The 19,955-nt window shown below is 40.0% G+C and overlaps 1 protein-coding gene across 1 annotated transcript; it reads left to right on the top strand.

Annotated features, from left to right (window-relative positions):
• The first annotated feature begins 15,500 nt into the window (after positions 1-15,500).
• LOC131233398 (protein STAY-GREEN homolog, chloroplastic-like) lies at positions 15,501-18,183 on the top strand. Its single transcript, XM_058230085.1, has 4 exons — positions 15,501-15,796; positions 15,901-16,074; positions 17,341-17,508; positions 17,618-18,183. Exons 1-4 carry the CDS (start codon positions 15,671-15,673, stop codon positions 17,942-17,944), a joined length of 795 nt encoding a protein of 264 aa, XP_058086068.1. The 5' UTR covers positions 15,501-15,670; the 3' UTR covers positions 17,945-18,183.
• Positions 18,184-19,955: the final 1,772 nt, after the last annotated feature.

The following is a 19,955-nucleotide window of genomic DNA, read 5'->3' as shown; positions in this document are numbered from 1 at the left end:
AACTTGATACTTATAAAAATATTTGATATGTTATGAGTATAAAATTGACAATTATGGTTCGTAAAGAAGCAAATGGTCTGTTGGAGAAGCACGAGGCTCTTGATGTTGAGGTACAGCGAGTGTGACGGCTCAAAATCTGGTCAAATTGACTCAAACTCAGTGACTTAACTTGAAACTCATCCTGAGTCAATTCAACCCATTTTGGCCTGGGAATCTAGTTAGTTTAAATTAATTAAAATAAAAAGAATTAGCAAAAAATATGGATTTGGAATAGTGGTTAGGTTGTTTCTTTTCCAAGTAAAAGTTTTGGGGTTTGAACTTCCTTTATAAAAAAATAAAAAATTTAAAAATTTAAAAAAAAAAAAAAAACAAAAAACAAAAAAAAAGAAAGAAAGAAAGAAAGAAAAAAAACTGTCGACCTTTGTTTGAGCTGGGTTTCCTGTTGATCCGTCATGTTTTCATGGATGGTTCCGGTTCAAAGAGGCCATTCCAGTTCAGTCTGGGTGTTAAAACACTGATTTTATTTTTTGGGGAAAATATTACTTCCACCCAGTGTGCAGGTTAATTGTGGTGGTGTTGTGACCAGTGACCTTGTAAACAAAAAGCCTAGTTGCAATTTGGTGAGGTTGGACCTGAAACAGTCTTTGTTGTATTTGAGGGTTATTCCCTGATTATGAATGAATGGAATTTTTGCTGTTGCATTCAACTGAATGTTGAAAAACAGATTTCAATCATCCTGTGTGCTAAACGAAAATTGGAAAGGTGGTGCAAGGCCCGGCAATTTTCTGTTATTTGGTGGGCCCTTCTTTTGCATTGAGTATGGACCACTTCATGGAATGTCATTGATAGAGTGATCTTAAGGGTCCCTTTGGATACTAACTAATAAGTAACTTTTTAAACTCATGCAAGTTAATTAGTCCCTCTCCCTCTCCCGCTCCCTACTTTAATTTGGTAAGCACCACTGTAAAAGTTACTACTTATGTGATGAAAGTTTCTTCATCCTCTTAACTTTGTTTTCTTGCTTTTCAACTTTTTATTGGGCTCCGCATGAGGGGTAGTGGATATTGAATATGGCCCATGATGGACAATAAACATTGAAGGTGGGCTCCACATGATGGATGGCCCATATCCAATGGGGGTGCCGCATGATGGACGGCCCACATCAAAGGTGGGCTCAACATGATGGGCGGTGGACATTGAAGGTAGGCCTCACATGGTGGACAATTTATTTCGATGGTGGCCCCTTACCAAGGTGGGACCTACATATTTGATGTTTCACAACAAAGGTGCCGATGATGAATGGTCCACATCGAAGGTGGGCTCCATGTGATGGGCGCTGGATATTAAAGGTGGGCCCCACATGATAGATGACCCATATTAAGGTGGGCCTCACATGAGGATAGTTCACATCGAAGGTCGGCCCCGTAATGATGAATAACCCACATCTAAGGTGGGCCCCATTTGATGGAGGACCCACTTTGAAGTTGGACTCTGCATGATGGACAGGCCGCATTAAAGGTGGGCCCCACATGATGGATAGTCCACATCCAAGCTGGGCCTTAAAAGGTGGATAGTCCACATTGAAGGTAGGCCCAACATAATGCAAAATTAATGTTAACTGAGATGAGATGAATTCATTTTCAACCATTTACTCATACTATCTCAAACCTTTGATCATTTAACTCTTTTCCTAAATGGGACGGCCCTAGCCCAAATCACCTTGCAAGGATAAGGCCTTCTTAGGCTTAGGGACAAGCCAGGCCAGGGCCGAGCTCAGGCGACTAGGGTGGACCCTGGGTCAGCCCCAGCCCCACCCCATTGCCACCTTTTTTTGTACGAAGGCACACACATCCCCACACACTCATCCCATAGTGGGAATTCACCACCTATGGATACTCGAACCCTTGACCGGGTGTTGAAACTCCTGAGAGTCTATCACCCGAGCAAGAGTAAGGATCCCATTGCCACCCTTATATTTCTCATTAACCCCTCATTTGTAACTGATTTCATTTTCAGTGTGTGATGTGATCTCCTTCTCTGCTTAGTTTTGGCATCCCTTTTCAAATTTCGATATTTTGGTTGGACTAAATCCGACCCACCGACAGTCCTGCAGCCGAACTAGGCTACTCCGGTCCTTGTGTTGCTACTAGTCTTTCAAACTTCAAAGATTTAAAAGGAATTATACAAGTGAGGCTCATTGTTCAGTGATCTGGACCAAATAATTCCAAGATTGGATGGTCACGCCACGTAGTTTGGGACTTTTTTCTTTTTCTTTTTTTCTTTTTTCTTTTTCTGTTGAAGTTGAGCCATTGTTCTGTCCCTTGTTAACCATCTTTTTCAGACCTCACTGAAAGGGGCGCACATTGCATCCTACCCCTACGGGGTTTGTGGGGTCCATCATGATGTATGTGTGTTATCCACACCGTCCATCCATTTTGACAGATCATTTTAGGTCATGATCCCAAAAAGTAGGAAGATCCAAGGCTCAAGTGGACCACACCAGAGGAAGCAGTGGTGATGATGACCCCCACCGTTGAAACCTTCCTAGGGCTACCGTGATTTTCATTTGCCATCCAACCTGTTCATAAGGTCAGATATACCTGGATGAAGGGAAAATACAAATATCAGCTTGATTAAAAGTTCTGCGGCTCCCATGTAGTTTTTAACGGTGGTCATTCAATCCCCACTATGTGGTCCACTTGAGAATTGGATCTACCTTATTTCTGGGATCATAAAGTAAAATTATCTATCAAAAGGGATGAACGGTGTGGATAAAACACATACATCACAGTGGCCCGCACAGAGCCCCTGCCATGACCGAGACTCGGGCAGGGCGCAATCCGCGTCCCACCGAAAGGTGGTCTTTTTGTTCAATCAAGGAAACGTGAGGGCGTGGTCTCTGCAGTGGGGCCCAATAGCTGATTATGGAATAAGTGCCCGATCTATTCGCAGGACCCAAACCAAAAGGTGTAGCTTTCATTCAAATTTCAAAATACACGGCTCAAGTTGCTTTTGAGACGCATGGGCAATCAACGGATGGGCCCACATGATGGATGGTTCAGCAATCCTCTTGAATCTTCCCACTCCCGTAACTTTCACTGTGTTAATACGCACGTGTTAAAAAAATTGTACACGTGTGCAAGTAACTCGAAAGGAAACTGTCCAGGCTCCAGACACCATTGGCCTTGTTTCAAATAGGCCCTGATTAGATTATGTAACCGAACGGTTGGTGTGTTGGGATTTGTGCTACGGAATCACATAGATTTGGATTTAAGATAACAATTCAATGGAACTAAGCACACACAAGAGAACATAAAGATTTAACGTGAAAAACTCTTTCAGGAAAAGACCACAGCACAAAGCGACAGAATTCCACTATGAAAATAGAAATTACAAAGAGAAAAGACTTACTCAATTTGAACAACTTCGAATCTCACCCTTGGTATACCTTTTAGAAACCCTAAAACTCTTTTAGGAACCCTTAAAACCCCTTTAGAAAGCCTTCGAATTACTTAGAAAGGCCCTAGGGACCCCTATTTATAGTTTAGGAAACTCTACTTACGCACCTCTTTGAAACCACCTCAAATTTAAGCAGTCAGCGCAGAATCCATGCACCATCTGCGTAACCTTCGACCGGTCGAAGACCTCAGAATTTTCAGAAACATCGCTGCTGGACTTTGAGTTGAGTAGGCTTCAACTGGTCAAGCAAGGTGGTGAAACTAGATTTAAGACATCTGTTTTACAACAATCTCCACCATGTCTTCAATCTGTAACCGTGTAGCTTTTTTATCTCTTCTCTTATTTCTGCATCACATCATAACTTCTCGTGCATACTTCATCCTCCTTTTACGCCATCGCCAAGCCCAGAGAAGTTACACAGAATTTGAACTTCTCTAAAGGAACGACATTAGTGAGCATGTCTACTAGATCGAAATCCACATGCTCAACTACCTTTGCTCCTGTCTTCCTAAAAGTAAAAACGTAGTCTTCTTATCATCTCACTGCTATCCAATATTGCTTGTCGGGGTATTTGCTCATAACACCGATAGCCTGTGAAATAACCAGTCTAATATATAACATATACTGTCAACCGCATTCGAATAAGGCTCATGAGATATATCCTGTTTTCCCTCATCTATTTTGGGACATGTCCTGAGGAAAATGTGAGGAGAGACGCGTAGAGAACGCTCTCCGGCTTTGCTTAGTCCATCACATACTTGATCAATACCTGCCCAAGGTATTCTTCCTGAGATAACCAAAGCCTACTCATCTTCCAGTCTCAATGTCGAGAACCATCTTTGAAGCTCCTGATTCTTCATCTTGAATGTCCCACTTAACCGAGTCTTTAGTACGTTGATTTCAGACATGTCATGATTAGCAACTTACATGTCATCAACATACAATACCTGACTCACCATGAAGGAATCAAATTTTATATCACTACTTAAGTGACAGGTCATAATACGACCTCCTGCAAACTCTTTTTCTCAGCCCCTTTAACCTTTAAACCGCTCTGGTTGCTTCATGTAGATTTGTTCTTCCAATTTTCCGTACAGAAGTACAGACACCACATCCATACTTTCCAGTTCAAGATCGCATTGGTCAACCAGCGCCAATCACGGATCTAATAGACACCTGTTATACCGTCGGCGCGAATATCTCTTAGAAGCAGATCCCTTCTCTCTGAGCATAACCCTTCGCTACCAACCTCGCTCTGTATTTATGTTGTATCCTCCTGAAGATTCACATGCATCTAACTGCTTTCCGGCCCACTGGAAGCTCCACTAGCTCCCATATGTCGATCTGGTACAACGAATCCATCATATCACCCATAGTCACCTTTCACTTCTCAGCACCAGGCTCACTTATAGCCATTTGAATAGAGGACGAATCCCCTGCGATATTGGAGTCGTCCATGTACCTTGTCGATATCCTACGATTATGCCGTGTAATTCTTCTCACAGGTGGCTGCTCCACCTGCTTCATATCTCTGTCTGCGCGTCTTAGCCTTCATGCCCTACCTACTCATGTGGCCATGCCCAGCATGTCACACACGTGCAGAGGTAGAATCCGCTACAGCCACTACAGCTCCACCTTTTGAAGTGCTCTCGATCAACCTGTAAACATTGTTGAGTCATTTCGCTTTCATAATTACCCATGCCCCCTTAGATACTTTAAGAGCACCATCAATACATGTGTACTTGCAGCTCATTGCCTCAAGTGCACCAAGAGAAATCAGATTCTTCTTTAAATTAGGAATGTGCCTCACATCAGTTAGGGTACGCTCTATCTCATCAAAATTTTGATGCGCACGGTACCAACAGGCATAACATTACAAGTAATGTCATTGCCCATAAATACATGTCCACTATCGCACTCCCTGTAGCTGGCGAACCAACTCCGATGAAGAGTCATGTTAAAAGATGCCCTTGTGTCTAGAATCCATTCACCCCTACGATCATCATATAGGCGTCCGATTGTAAATACAGACAAGATGTCACCATCACATTCACTCGATCCATCTAATGTGGTAGCATTGGCCTCCCGGTATGAAGTTTTAGATTCTTCTCTCTTAGATTTAAGATTTTCACAATCCTTCTTCATGTGTCCTTCCATCCCACAGTTTCAACACTTTACTTTTTATTTGCCCTTGCCCCTTGATTTTGATCTAGAACTTGATGAACTTGTACCTTGTTTAGAATTCATACCCCTTATAAACAGTGCATCAGAAGATATCCATATGTCGACATTAAGCTTTCTCATAGCCTTTCCTTGAAGGGCTGAGATAATGGTGTCGACACTCAGGGTTTTATTTGTAGTGCACATTATGTCCTTAAATGACTCATACGATGTCGGAAGAGAATTCAATAACATACATGCTTGTTCCTCATCTTTCATCACTTCCTCCATATTCAGTAACTTGCAAACCAATTTATTAAAGTTGCTGATGGACGCCTATATGATGTGCACTACAAATGTGCACATCATATAGGCGTCCGATTGTAAATACAGACAAGATGTCACCATCACATTCACTCGATCCATCTGATGTGGTAGCATTGGCCTCCCGGTATGAAGTCTTAGATTCTTCTCTCTTAGATTTAAGATTTTCACAATCCTTCTTCATGTGTCCTTCCATCCCACAGTTTCAACACTTTACTTTTTATTTGCCCTTGCCCCTTGATTTTGATCTAGAACTTGATGAACTTGTACCTTGTTTAGAATTCATACCCCTTATAAACAGTGCATCAGAAGATATCCATATGTCGACATTAAGCTTTCTCATAGCCTTTCCTTGAAGGGCTGAGATAATGGTGTCGACACTCAGGGTTTTATTTGTAGTGCACATTATGTCCTTAAATGACTCATACGATGTCGGAAGAGAATTCAATAACATACATGCTTGTTCCTCATCTTTCATCACTTCCTCCATATTCAGTAACTTGCAAACCAATTTATTAAAGTTGCTGATGTGAGCCTCCGCATCTCCATCATCTGCCATCTTGAAGTTATACCACTGCTGCTTCAAGTATAGATGACTTTCAGAGGATTTTTTTGTATAGACATCCTCTAACTTCGCCCATAACTTAGCCGCAGTTTTCTCCCTCATGACGTTGTAGAGAACTTCATCCGTGGGACATAAACGGATTGATGATAAGGCCTTCTTATCAAGAATATTTCAATCATCATCAGTCATAGTAGACTTTCGCTCCTCAAAAGCACCATCTTCACCTTGCTTGATTAATGAACTAATCATCTTGATCTTCCATAAGTCAAAATTATTTTTCCCTGAGTACTTATCAATATCATACCTAGTGCTAACGATTATTGCTTATCCCTCAGATTCAGATCTGTGCCCCAATGATTGCTCTGATACTACTTGTTGGGATTTGTGCTGCGGAATCACACGGATTGGATCTAGGATAGCAATTCAATGGCACTAAGCACACACAAGATAACACAAATATTTAACGTGGAAAATCCTTTCAGAAAAAAATCACGGCACAAAGCAACAGAATTCCACTATCAAAATAGAAATTACAAAGAGAAATGACTTACCCAATTCGAATAACCTCGAATATCACCCTTGTTACACCCTTTCGAAACCCTAAAACCCTTTTAAGAACCCTTAAAATCCCTTTAAAAAGCTTTAGAATTATTTAGAAAGGCCCTAGGGATCCCTATTTATAGTTTAGGAAACTCTACTTACGCACCTCTCTGAAACTGCTTCAAATTTATGCAGACCACGCATAATCCGTACATCAACTGCGTAACCTTCGACTGGTCGAGCCTGAACTTCGACTAGTCAAATATATCCCTCAACTTGTCAAAAACCTTGAGATTTTCAGAAATATCGTTACTGGATTTTAAGTCGAGCGGACTTCGACTGGTCGAAGGGCACCTTCGACTAGTCAAGCTAATCTGTCGACTGATCGAGCAGCACCATAAGACCACATTTAAGACATCTATTTTACAACATGGTGGACATACAATGGACAGTTGAAATGAAATTTAAAAAAATACACGTCCAGTTCTCGAGAGTATAGGATCGTTCATCAATCTGATTTTGTGACGATGCACTCTCTACACTGAGTTCGGAAATTTCGACAGGTTAATTCAGTTAACATATGCCACGTGTACAATTTCTAAGTGCCCAAGTACCGCGCATCACGTGGGCCAGAGTTCCAAATGACTCCAATATAACCTTTCGTTATCTGAGGCTTGCTAGCCCCACACGCACCCTTTTCAGATGCATCGCTACACGCAGCACCCTTATTCACCTTTGGGACATCCCAGCCAAGGATCAGGTGATCCTCACCGTCCAGATGACCTGCAGAAAAAATCAAGGCCGTTAGCCAGCATGTGTACGTTGAATATCTAGCATCTACAAGTCCTTCAAAACCATCCATTTTTTCCATAATGAGGTTGCCGCTGATCAATGGACTGCCTGCTTTGGGCACGTTAGGGCCACAGCTCAGATGCCCTACACGTACTAGATTGGCTCGTGCACCAAGTACAACAGTTGGGTGCGTGTGGCTGGAAGACCTCTCTTTATCGTCACCGTCCAAGTTGCGTGTGGGCAAAGCTTTTACACGTGTTCTCTGTCCAAATACGTAAACGACGAAATCGGATTGCGTACTGAGTTACTCCGTACGCTTGTACTGATTAAACTCTGTTGGGCCCACCGTGAATGTATATTGTTTATCCACTCCTTCAATCCGTTTTTAAATCTCATTTAAGAGTTGAAACCAAACCTGAAACATATCCAAAGCTCAAGTGGACTACACCACAAGAAACATTGGGAGTAACGTTTCCACCGTTGAAACCTTGATAAAAAGGCCCACGATAATGTTTATCTATCATCCAACCCGTTCATAAGATCAAAAAGACATGGATGAATGGAAAACACTAATATCATATTGATCAAAAATTTATGTGGCCCCCAAGAATTTTTCAAAGGTAGACGTTCAATTCAAACTGTTTCCTGTGGTGTGGTCCACTTAAGATTTGGATATATTTAATATTTTATATCAAGCATAAAATTATCTGTTAAAATGGATAGACGGAGTGGATTAAATACATAAATCACGGTGGATCCCACAGAGCTTACTCAGTACGCAATCCGCTTCCGTAAACGACAGCCAGATAAATACGTAAAAAGCAGTTGGAGTGATGAATGAATAATCCCATACGGTCCTATTTCAGCCAACGATTGTAACGAACTTACTAGTTGACTGGGTTTGAGAAAGCCTGGGCTCGGCCCTGTGAATCCAATTACGGACCTTGGAATAGTTTCATTTGCGGGTATAATAAGATAACCTTGAATTCAACCCTAAGCTTCCTGGGGCTCACATATGTCCATGAGACATCCACTCCGTCCATCAGTTTTTCTAGCTCATGTCAGGGTATGGTCCGAAAAATCAAGACAATTCGGAAATCAAGTGAGCCACACTAGAAGAAACAATAACGGTGAAATACTCGTTATTGAAACCTTCTTGGGGCAACATAACTTTCGATCAGTCCTACATTTTTATTTTATTTTCCCTTCATTCTGGTGGGAATGACCTTAGGGTCCATTTTATGATTTTTAAATCCTTTGGAATTTAGGCCATGTTTGGATAGTGAATTATGATTGTAATGAAGTTCAAAGTATTGTTGAGAAGGAGGGCATGTATTTTGTGTGGGTATGATGCGTAAGTATGCCAGAGTCTACTTAACTTCAAGTTTGATTTAATTGTTGGTATTCTCCTGCATTGAGATGGACGAACTAGACACGGGATCCGGTCATCCTCTCAACTGCTGGTTGCACTCAATGTTAAGGCGATTTGTGAAAGGGTAGGGGTTAGGGTTGTACATAGAGCCAAGTCGAGTTGAGGTGGGTCAAGCTTAGCTTGGCTCGTGCTCTTCTTGAGTTCGAGCTTGGCCTCGAGTTTACCATTGGAGGTTGGCTTGTTTATCAAACCTTTCAAGTCGAGCTCGAGGCGAGCTTATCTCGAGTCAAGTCGAGTCTGCTCCCAACCGGACCTAACCCGCACCTGACACAACCCACAACCCGACCCAACTGATGCAACCCCCAAATCAAATATTCAATATATATATATATATATATATATATATATATATTAGATAGAGCTATAGAGGGTACTTGTTGTTGGTGCCGAGAGAGAGAGAGAGCGAGAGAGAGAGAGAGAGAGAGAGAGGGGAGTGCTCGGGCAAGTGCAGGCCATATGGTTGAGATAAGTTGGGGCAGACGTTAAGTCAAGCTCGGGCGAGTGGCCAAGAGAGAGAGAGAGAGGAGCTCAAGCGCGACAAATTAGGTAAAGAAGGGAAATGGTAAGAAAGGAACGAACGGGTAAGATATGGTTTAAGTTTTAATTTTTTTAATTTTTAAATATAATATAATATATATTTGAGTCGAGCCGAGCGAATCAAACTCTACTATATTTGAACTTGGCTTGTTTTCAAAACGAGTTGGGCCATATGAAGCTTGCCTTGCCTCGAGTCATCGTTCGAGTCGAGTCGAGTCGAGCTAGATCGAGCCAAGCCGACCGAGCTTTTCAAGCTAGCTTGGCTCATGTACAGCCTTAGGTAGGGGTTAGCTCTTCCGAAGATTCTTTTTACCTTGTAACAATAGACATGAGTTTACGAACTTAATGTCTCTTTTTTTTCACCAGTACTTTCAACTTAATATTTCTTAAAGAAACAAGAATGTATGAATAAATAAAAGAAGGATAAACAATGTCAATTTTATTAATATTTGAATGTATGGTCCATTACAATCAACAAAGTATCAAACAACCAAAGAAATTTAAAAAAAAAAAAAGAAAAAAGATAAATACCTGGTTTGTCTATTGGACTAGACGATCAAGGCAGGTGGTCAGCATGATGCAACTAGATAGGTATGATCAGCTAAATTGGAACTTAGTTGATTATGTATTTAAACTTAATGTTGCATATATTTAATATAGTCCTAAGGTACAGTAGTACAAGCCACTAGGTAGTAGCGATTTATGTTAGAACTAGGCTATACTATGCTATACTAAGATAAATGGGAAAAATAAATGTAAAATAGATAAACGTGTTTGACAAAGGGCCCTGGGCTCTTCTTCATTTGCTCCTTTTATAGTTCATCGGGGTGGCAAAACTGTTGTTGGATTTCCTTGCTAATAATGGATCCTTCGCGTATTTGGCTTACATTGGAAATGAGGGATTCCAGTTAGATCTACAATTGCTACCTTCTTAGATCTTTCTCTCGTAGCCGATTTTGCTATGGAGATCTTCGTGGCTCACTAAATGGATTCGAGAGCAAGTCATGAAACGTCAAGATTTTTCTAATGAAGACAACCAAGCCAAGATTAAAGAACCTAAAAGGTTAATCTCAGACCTTACATCAATCATGGCCATTCATTTGGTGTCTTGCTTCCTCCACTTTCGATCAAGGTGTTGGACGGTTCAGATCAAAGAACCTCCTGTATTTAACTATCTTCCACAATGGTTTGGAGTATTGGAGGGATTTGACACCCGACACCAATTTGCTATCGAGCCAGATCAGATCTACTTCTCACATTCTCTTTATTCTAATTGAACCACGGGTTGGGATTGGATCATCCGACTAATGTGTTTGTCTCTCATAATTTAGGACCAATCTATAGAGGAATTCACTTGGATATTTGTTCGATCTTCCGATATTCGGAACCTTCTTGAACACTATAAACTCTATGAACATTTTTGGTAAGATCTCTCATTTGGAAAGGATTGCAAGAGACAGCCTTGCTAAGTTTATCATAGTTAGATAGGTGATAACATTTATTCTCTTGGCAAGTCTCTTATAGACATGTTGGGCACGTTGCTCATTAATTAGTATACTAAATGTGGCCACATGGCATTTGTTGATTCATTTTTCTGACAGCGAGCTTAAGAGTTTGTGCCTCTATATTAATAATAGAACGTGTATCACTTAAAGAAGATCAAATGAAGATATTCTCATACAAAAATAAAATTTCTCCCCGCACTAAGCCCGTTGTATCAACACATGGCTAGCTTTTGGCCCACGTTAAGGTACAGAAATTATACATGCATAATAAAAGTGTAGTGATGATGCATATGTATGTTGCATCTGTATCATCGAATGTCATTTCTACAAGAGATTTATATTGTGTGCCTCTTCATTTGACTAACAAATTATGTAATTACGGTTTAAACAATGGCTATAAAATTGTAATGATGTAACGTTTGTGTTACACTTACATTTAATTAGCTAAAATCACGTGGATTTTGCAAATAAAAAATCCTACTAAATTTCACTAAATCCATCGACCGATTAGATGGCACGTAGACATCACACCGTTCTCAAAAAGATTGGAACAATGATTATTTCGACCCCACTATTTTCTACAATGCCACTCGCCCTTTTGTATCTGCCTTACTCTTGTGGAGGCACAAAAGAGAGGTCGCGCCGGCATCTTCATGGCCCAGATATCTCAGAGTCGTTGGAAATTTGCGGGACTTGAATTGCCTGTGCCCCTGCTGTAGGAAGTTCCTGTGGTCAGAAGCTATGTGGGACGAACAGAGGTGCCTGTGACAAATCCACTCCGTCCATCAGTTTTTAAATATCACAATAGGGCAATGATCCAAAATAAGTAGATTCAAAGCTCAATAGGCCACACCAGACAAAATAATAAAAATGAAAACTTTCACCATGGAAGCCTTCCTGTAGCCGACCATGATGTTTAATATGCCATCCAAACCGTTCATAGGGTTACTATTACTCAGATAAACAGTAGGTACAGATATTATCCTGATACAAAACTTCTATGTCCCCCCAATGTTTCCAATGATGGGCATTCAATCCCAGCTGTTTCATGTGTTGTGTAGTTTTGGATCTGCGTGATTTTTGAATTCCTGTCCTGTTGTTTTCTTGAAAAACTGATGGACGGAGTGGATTTGTCACGGGGATCTCTATGGGCCCATGTAGCTTCCGACCTCAGGAACTTCCGGTTGTAATGGTCACATGAAATTCGCGTGCAAATTGCGTGCACGAGAAGGTGCTCAGGGTCGGTAGTGTCGAGTAGGAGCTGGTACGGGTCGGTGCTGAAAAATGATCCGTGTGTTCTATCTACGCCATCCATCCATTTTTTTTTTGATCATTTTATAACCTAAGCCAAAAAATGAGATAGATCCAAATATAAGGTAGACCACAACGTAGGAAACAGCGGTGATTAAATGCCTAGCATTAAAAACTACTCGGGATGAAAGTTTTGTATCAAGCTGATATTTGTGTTTTCCTTTTATCTAGGTAAATGTGACCTAATCAATGGGTTAGATGGAAAATAAACATTACAATGTCCTATGGTGTGGTTCACCTGAGATTTGGATCTACTTCATTTCTTAGCTCATGCTTAAAATGCGATATAAAAATAAATGAACGGTGTGAATAAGACACATATATGATGGTGGGTCCATAAAGCTTTTCCAGCAGCGAGCTCAGTACTGCAGTATAACTACCGAATCCGAGTCCCTCTTCCGAAGAAGAGGGTGAGCTCTGTCCACGTGATCAGACGACGACTGGCTTCAGTTCTCGTTTGGAATCTTCTTTTTCTTTTTAAAGTATGTGGCCGAAGAAGGTTTCCGGCAATAAATATGTTGTTATAACTTTCACTCTTTGAAAGAGAAGGAACTATCGGAAAGGATTGGATACTCCCCTCCCCCAGTCTAATGGCTAGTGTTCATGGCTAGTGTTCGGTGCACTGTAGAGTCAAAAATGATGTGTGTCTCATCCATGCCGTACATTTATTTTTCCAAATAATTTTATGATAAGAATCCAAAAATGAAGTAGATAAAATTCTCAAGTGGGCCACAGTGTGTTGATTGAACTCTCACCATTAAAATCTTCTTGAGGCTACAAAAGTTTTAGATCAAGCTGATATTTGTTTTTTGCCTTCATCAGGCCTGTATGCCCTACTATACAAGTTTTCGTGAATCATTATAAAAATTCCATCTGTATGATTATGGATGAGTTGGAGGAAAGAATAAACAAAGATCTTTTATTATTCAGTTTTCCAATTGCATTTCAATTCTTTCGTTCAAATAAAGGGTTATGCCATTCTTGATAGTCATTTCTTTAATCAGTGGATAAGAACGTACTCTAAATTGGAATTGTGGGGAAGTACTTCTTGATCATTTCTACCAATTTAAAGCGGATGTAAAATAAATATTACAGTGGGATATAAGAGGTTTTTAATAGTAGACTTTCAATCACTACTGTTTTATATGGTGTGGTTACCTGATATTTTGATTGGCTCATTTATGGGATAAATTATTTAAATGATGTGTAAAAATGAATGGACGGTGCGGATAAAACACTTAGATTATGGTGGGGCCCAAAAAGAAACGAACACTAGCCACATACTTAGTGGCAGCGTCACTAGCCAATCGGCGTCCGGAATTATATGACCTTATTTTTTATACGGCCTTTGATGAAGAGGGATGAAAATTGAGTAACATTAATTTATGTGTCCATCGTGATGTATGTGTATGATCAACGCTGTCCATTTATCTTTTCAATTCATTTTAATGGCATGAGTTAAAAAATAAGGAAGATTACAACTTTATGTGTACTACACTCCAGGAAACAAGGTAAATAATAACAGTCCAAAAAAGAAATTAAAAAAAAAAAAAAAGATTGCATCCTATACCCTGCCCCTATGGGCGGACCCAACTTGACGTATCTGTTTATCCAAGCTGTCCATCCCTTTTATCATATCATTTAAAAGCATGAACAAAAAATCAGGTGGACCACACCAAATAATAAGCTTGGTTGCATTAAATGCACAAAGCTTGATTGCAAGAGTCATCTTTGGTGTGGTACATTTGAGCGTTGGATTTGTCTCTCTCTTTTTTTTCTTTTTTGGTTAATGCCTTAAAATGACATGAGAAAAGGGATGGCTGGCTTGGATAAAAAGATACATTAAGGTGGGCCTGTACACAGCCAGAGACGGAGGGTAGGACGAAATCCGCATCCGTCAAACAGAAAACACAAATATCAGCTTCATTCAAAATTAACCTATCAATGGTGGGCATTCAATTCTCACCATTTTAAGTAGTGTGGTAAACTTTTCACTTTGGATTCTTCTCATTTTTGGTCTTATTTCCTTGAAATAATCTGATAAAATAGATAAACTGCATACATCAGACACGTAAATCATGGTGAGCCCCACAAATTTTATTTCTTAATCCTTTGTATTTACTAATGGAAGGCTAATAGCTGTGAAGTAGAAGGACGCGGATTAGCCACTAGCAGGTAAGTAGCGAGACTCCTCACTGAAGTAACGTCACCAAGTTATGTGGATCACACCACGATGGATGTGTTGTATCCACACCGTTCATCCATTTGGAGAGATCATTTTAAGCAATGATGTAAAAAATGAGTCAGATACAAAGCTTTAGTGGACCCATCACAGAAAACAGTGGAGAGAGTGACTGCCACCGTTGAAACCTTCCTAAGGTCCACCGGATGTTTATTTGAGATCCAACTGTTCATAAGTTAAAACAGACATTAGATAAGGGAAATAACAAATATCAGATAGATCAGAAACTTTTGTGCCCCTTGGAACTTTTTAATGGATCTCCACTGTTTTCTGTGCTGGGGTCCACTCGAGATTTGGATCTGAGTCGTTCTTTGGTTGATGCCCTAATATAATCTCTTCAAATGGATGGACGGTGTGGATACAAAACACATCATGGTGGGCTCCTGGTGACGTCACTTCAGTAGCGAGTCTCGCTACTCAACGTGTCAGTAGCTAATCCGCTTCCGAAGTGGAATGGGCGGCAGGCAAGAATCTCTTTAGTAAATGGTAAATGTTTATTTACCACCAAGATTAAAAATCAAACAGAAAAACCGCTCGAACACGCTTCCTATTTCTTCGCGTCTCGTCTTCCAAAATTCCATTAATCACTCCTCTCTCTTCGCTTGTAATCAACAAAGCGTCGGTAGCAGCCAGACGCAACAGCGAAAGCAAAAGCAAAAATAAAACAACAAAAAAAAATAAATTAAAAAAAATCATATTTCTTTTCATTTCTTCCTCTCTTTTTCTTTCCCACAAAACTGAAAAGAAAAGAAAAGAAAATTCAGGAACTTCCTACAAACTTCTTTCTTCTTTCTTCTCCAGAGATGGGTTCTGTTGCTGCTGCTATGTTTCTCCTCCCAAAACAGATCAAACAACCTTCTTTCAAGAAACATAAAAACACTTCTCAGTTCCTTCATCAAGCCGCACCCAAAAAGCATCACATGGTCCCGGTAATTCTTTGATTTTTTTGGAAATTTTCTTTCTTGGGTCTGTTTTAAATTGGTTTTTTTCTAAATGGTTTTTGTTTTTTTGTGTTGGGTTGGATTTTGTTTAGGTTGCTAGGCTGTTTGGGCCGGCTATCTTCGAAGCATCGAAGCTGAAAGTTCTGTTCTTGGGAGTAGAAAAAGAGAAGCACCCTGGCAATTTACCAAGAACTTATACGCTTACGCACAGCGACATCACTTCCAAGATCACCCTTGCAATCTCTCAGACTATCAATAGAGCTCAGGTATATTTTATTTTTATAGAATTGTCTGATTTTTATTTGTTATGAGAAAGATATTATATTTGTAATTTTAATTCTCTACCTGCAACCTTTGATATCAGTTGAATTTAATTTTGATTGGAGTATTTCAATTCCCTGTTTTGATGGTAGGACTACTAATTTGGAAATAGAAATCTTAGGATATAGATCATAAGAAATGGTTTTTGGGGTTGTTGCGATCTCAGAAAAGAGAAATCCGAGAGAAGAATGGCTTAAAAAAAAAAAAACAGTTACGGATTTAGTTTTTGCTTGATGAGTAAAAATGTATAGAATTCAATACAAACACGAGTTCTATGACATGTGATGAGGTCGATCACGGTCTTCCTCAGGGATAACTACTCCGAATCCACAGAGCTCTTTGGATTCCTCACAGAGTTTCCTTGGATTCTTGAGAGATAAAATAGAAATAATTTCTAATAAATTAAAAATAAATTGATTGATCATAAAAACGAAATTACAACCCTTTAAATAATGAGCTTTAAGGAAGGAGCTTTAGACTCAAAATCCAAGTCAAACACCCTAAAAAAATGTGACTTACTATAAATAGTAAACTTACTATTTATAGACGGTCATCATTCCTACTGTACTTCCGGTTTGTGAGATACGACTGTTTTAAGGTTCTGACAGTCCTGATCATTTTCTCATCCAATCAGGCCTTCTTTGGTCCACCTTTTTCGTGACCAGCTTTACATCATGATGCATCGATGTGGTTGCCATGACCCAACAGACCAACGGTCTAGAATACCATGGACCCACACTAAAGACTCTGGTCCCATGTCAAGTAATTCCTCACAGAGACAAGATCCCAAAAACATCTGATTGGAAATGGTTCTATATTTCCATTTTACAGATTGAAAATATCCTGATTTCAAATTTTGCTTTAAAATAAAATTCTAGCAATAGATTTATAATTCAAGTTCTAGAATAACAGAATTCAATACAAATACAATTGGTTCCAATTGTATCTATGACTCGAATTGTGTAGAATGGAGAAAGTATTCTAAATAATCATTGTATAATTCAAGTTCTGTAACCTTCCAACCTCAAAAAAATGGAGAAACATCACTAATTAGATTGCAAAAACTCAAATGGGTGTTTGTCTCTTTTTCTGAATTAAATCCTACACTTAATTTGAATTTTGTAGTCTTTTGGGTTTGATTGATATGGCTTTGATATGTTCTCTGAATCGAATCTGACTCGATTCCATTGTTCTTTTGTATGTTCTTTCAGCTCCAAGGTTGGTATAACAGATTACAAAGAGATGAAGTCGTCGCGGAGTGGAAGAAGGTCCAAGGAAAGATGTCACTCCACGTTCATTGTCACATAAGCGGCGGCCATTTCTTGTTGGATTTTATTGCTAATCTCAGACACTACATCTTTTGCAAGGAACTCCCTGTGGTATGGAACATGGCCGTCCATTAATCGATCTTGATCGGATGGTGATCAGATTCATACATTCTTTCTTTCATTGTGGAATACTAATCCTAGACTAAATGTATTTAATCAGGTGTTGAAGGCCTTTGTTCATGGAGATGGGAATCTGTTCAACAACCATCCAGAGCTGGAAGAAGCTCTTGTTTGGGTCTACTTCCACTCCAACCTCCAGGAATTCAACAGGGTGGAGTGCTGGGGCCCACTCAAGGATGCAATGGAAGGTGGAGATTGGGTGGGAAGCCAGTTCTCAATGGAAGAAGAGCCAAAGAGCAATTGGGTTAGGCCACCAACCCCCTGCTCAGAGGAGTGCAGTTGTTGCTTCCCACCAAGGAGCTTAATCCCATGGCCCCATGATTTTGAACAGGAGAAGGCCCACCTCAGGTTACACCAACAGCAATGATGAAATGGGATGAGATGGCCCATCTCAGCTTACATCAACAGAAATGATGAAATGGAATGAGATGGTCCACCATCACAGATTACAAAATCAACAGAAGCAGCAATCATGAAATGATATTTGCTATATTTTATTTTTATCTATGGCTGATTAATCATATTCATAGGTGGTGAATTTAAAGCTTGTAAATTATGTAAATAAATATCAGTGGGCCCAAAAGCCCTTAAAAATGAAAAAAATAATAATAATAATAACAAAACAAAACAAAAAAAAAAAAAACAAAAATTCAATTGTAAGGGTTTCCATGTGATACATGTGCAATTTTTTTTTTTTTTTTGTTTGATCTGAATTGGGGGATGGTTAGTGACTAGAACCAGGCATGGGCAACTCGACTTGTCCGATTTGTTCAAACCCGACTCAATCCGAACCGAGTGGAAGAGTCGATCCGGATCGAGTAGACTTCGTCCAATCTGAATTCAAACCGAATCGAGTTCGGGTCACCTAGTAACTTGATTCAACTCAACCCTAAATCCAACTCGGTACTGACTCCACTCAATCTGAAACCCAACTCATACACATACATATAGATATAAACTCCAGATTTGACATTTCAGATATGAGATGCCGTGGAGTTCTGAGTTGTGATTTCAGCCTGTGGATACCCCCTGCACCTGACCCAACTTGGTGCCAACCCGGCCTATCTTGCTACCTATGGCCAGGTTAGACTCCGTCCAGATTAGTCCATGCCAGACCTGAACTCGAATCGGGTCAGGTATGCTGGACTTGGTACCAATCAGGTCAAGTTCGGGTCAAGTCTATTTCAAAACTGGATCGAGTCGGGTCAACCCTAACTCGGTCTGACTTGACCTGATGCCCAACTCTATTAGCGACGGCTGATTACATGCCGACCCGGTGTGCTCCACATGTCACATGGGTATTAGGATCGTGACTGTTCATTTAGTGGGCCATGTGAATTGACCATTGACAAACCATTCGATTGATTGTGAACCATAGTTTGAAAACTCAACAGAACTCTCAACTCACCTTAGTCGACTCAATTCAACAAGGTTTCATCAAGACTCGAGAAAAATTCTTAACTGGTCATAACTTAGTCTGATCGACTTGATTTTTGGGCTACGGTCCATCCACATGATGGCCCATCAAATGATCGGTCCTGATCGATACATGTTTTTTTTTTTTATTTTAATTATTTTAAATGCGGGTTTTAGAAAAGCATTTTCATCAATTGCTGTCGACTTCAGCCAATTTTCATTGATGGTGGAACCCTTAGCTCGTGCTAAATGTGCTGTTGGGGCGTTGGCGTTACTCTTTGTGAGGAAAAAAAAATAAAAAATGAGTGGCTGGAATCTGCTGCAGCTGTGGCCCACTTTCCGCAATGGTCGGCTCGTCGTTTCTACTTCAATGAATGAGGACACGTGGTAATTGGACTTGCCACCGTACTGATTCTCCATCTTTTCCATGCATAACATGAGATCCGTTGCAAAGACGACCTACAGTGAGATTTATCCAATCCATTCATTTGATGGGCCATTCGTCCACATCGATTTTAAACCATTGATATGTTTCTTTTTGACCGTTCATTCGTTGATATAGAGACCCACTTGGGAATGGAAGGTCATCTTGTGTCAGATGTTGGATAGGAGGTGGTGCTAGTTGATCTAAGAAAAATAGCCAATAGATCAACTGTTTGGGTCACAGGTATTTGAATCGACGGTTTGGCACCATTGAGAACGTGATCTTGATCATGGACGGTCATATCTTGCCAATATCTGTGATGAACCGTTCAGCGTATGGCATAATGTTTTAGATTTTTATGAAAACTACCCATTTTTTATACATAATGAGACATAACCATTATTATTATTATTATTATTATTAGATATTTGTACTTGAAATTTCTTTATTTTATCATTTTTCGTTGAATTTTTGTCTTTAAATATGTTGATTGAAAGGCCAGTCAAGATTGTTGTCCAACAGCTTTGGATGGTCAATA

The sequence above is a fragment of the Magnolia sinica genome, chromosome 18, assembly GCF_029962835.1.
Source record: "Magnolia sinica isolate HGM2019 chromosome 18, MsV1, whole genome shotgun sequence".
Taxonomy (NCBI): Eukaryota; Viridiplantae; Streptophyta; class Magnoliopsida; order Magnoliales; family Magnoliaceae; genus Magnolia; species Magnolia sinica.
Note: the sequence above shows the minus strand (reverse complement) of the source record. Positions and strands in the feature narration are given on the sequence as shown.

What these genes read in the sequence shown, in the direction of transcription:
- LOC131233398 (XM_058230085.1), top strand. Translation starts at nt 15,671, where the DNA reads ATGGGTTCTGTTGCTGCTGCTATGTTTCTCCTCCCAAAACAGATCAAA. An exon ending in AGACTATCAATAGAGCTCAG is followed by an intron (nt 16,075 to 17,340) that starts GTATATTTTATT and finishes ATGTTCTTTCAG; the next exon opens with CTCCAAGGTTGGTATAACAG. An exon ending in TTTGCAAGGAACTCCCTGTG is followed by an intron (nt 17,509 to 17,617) that starts GTATGGAACATG and finishes GTATTTAATCAG; the next exon opens with GTGTTGAAGGCCTTTGTTCA.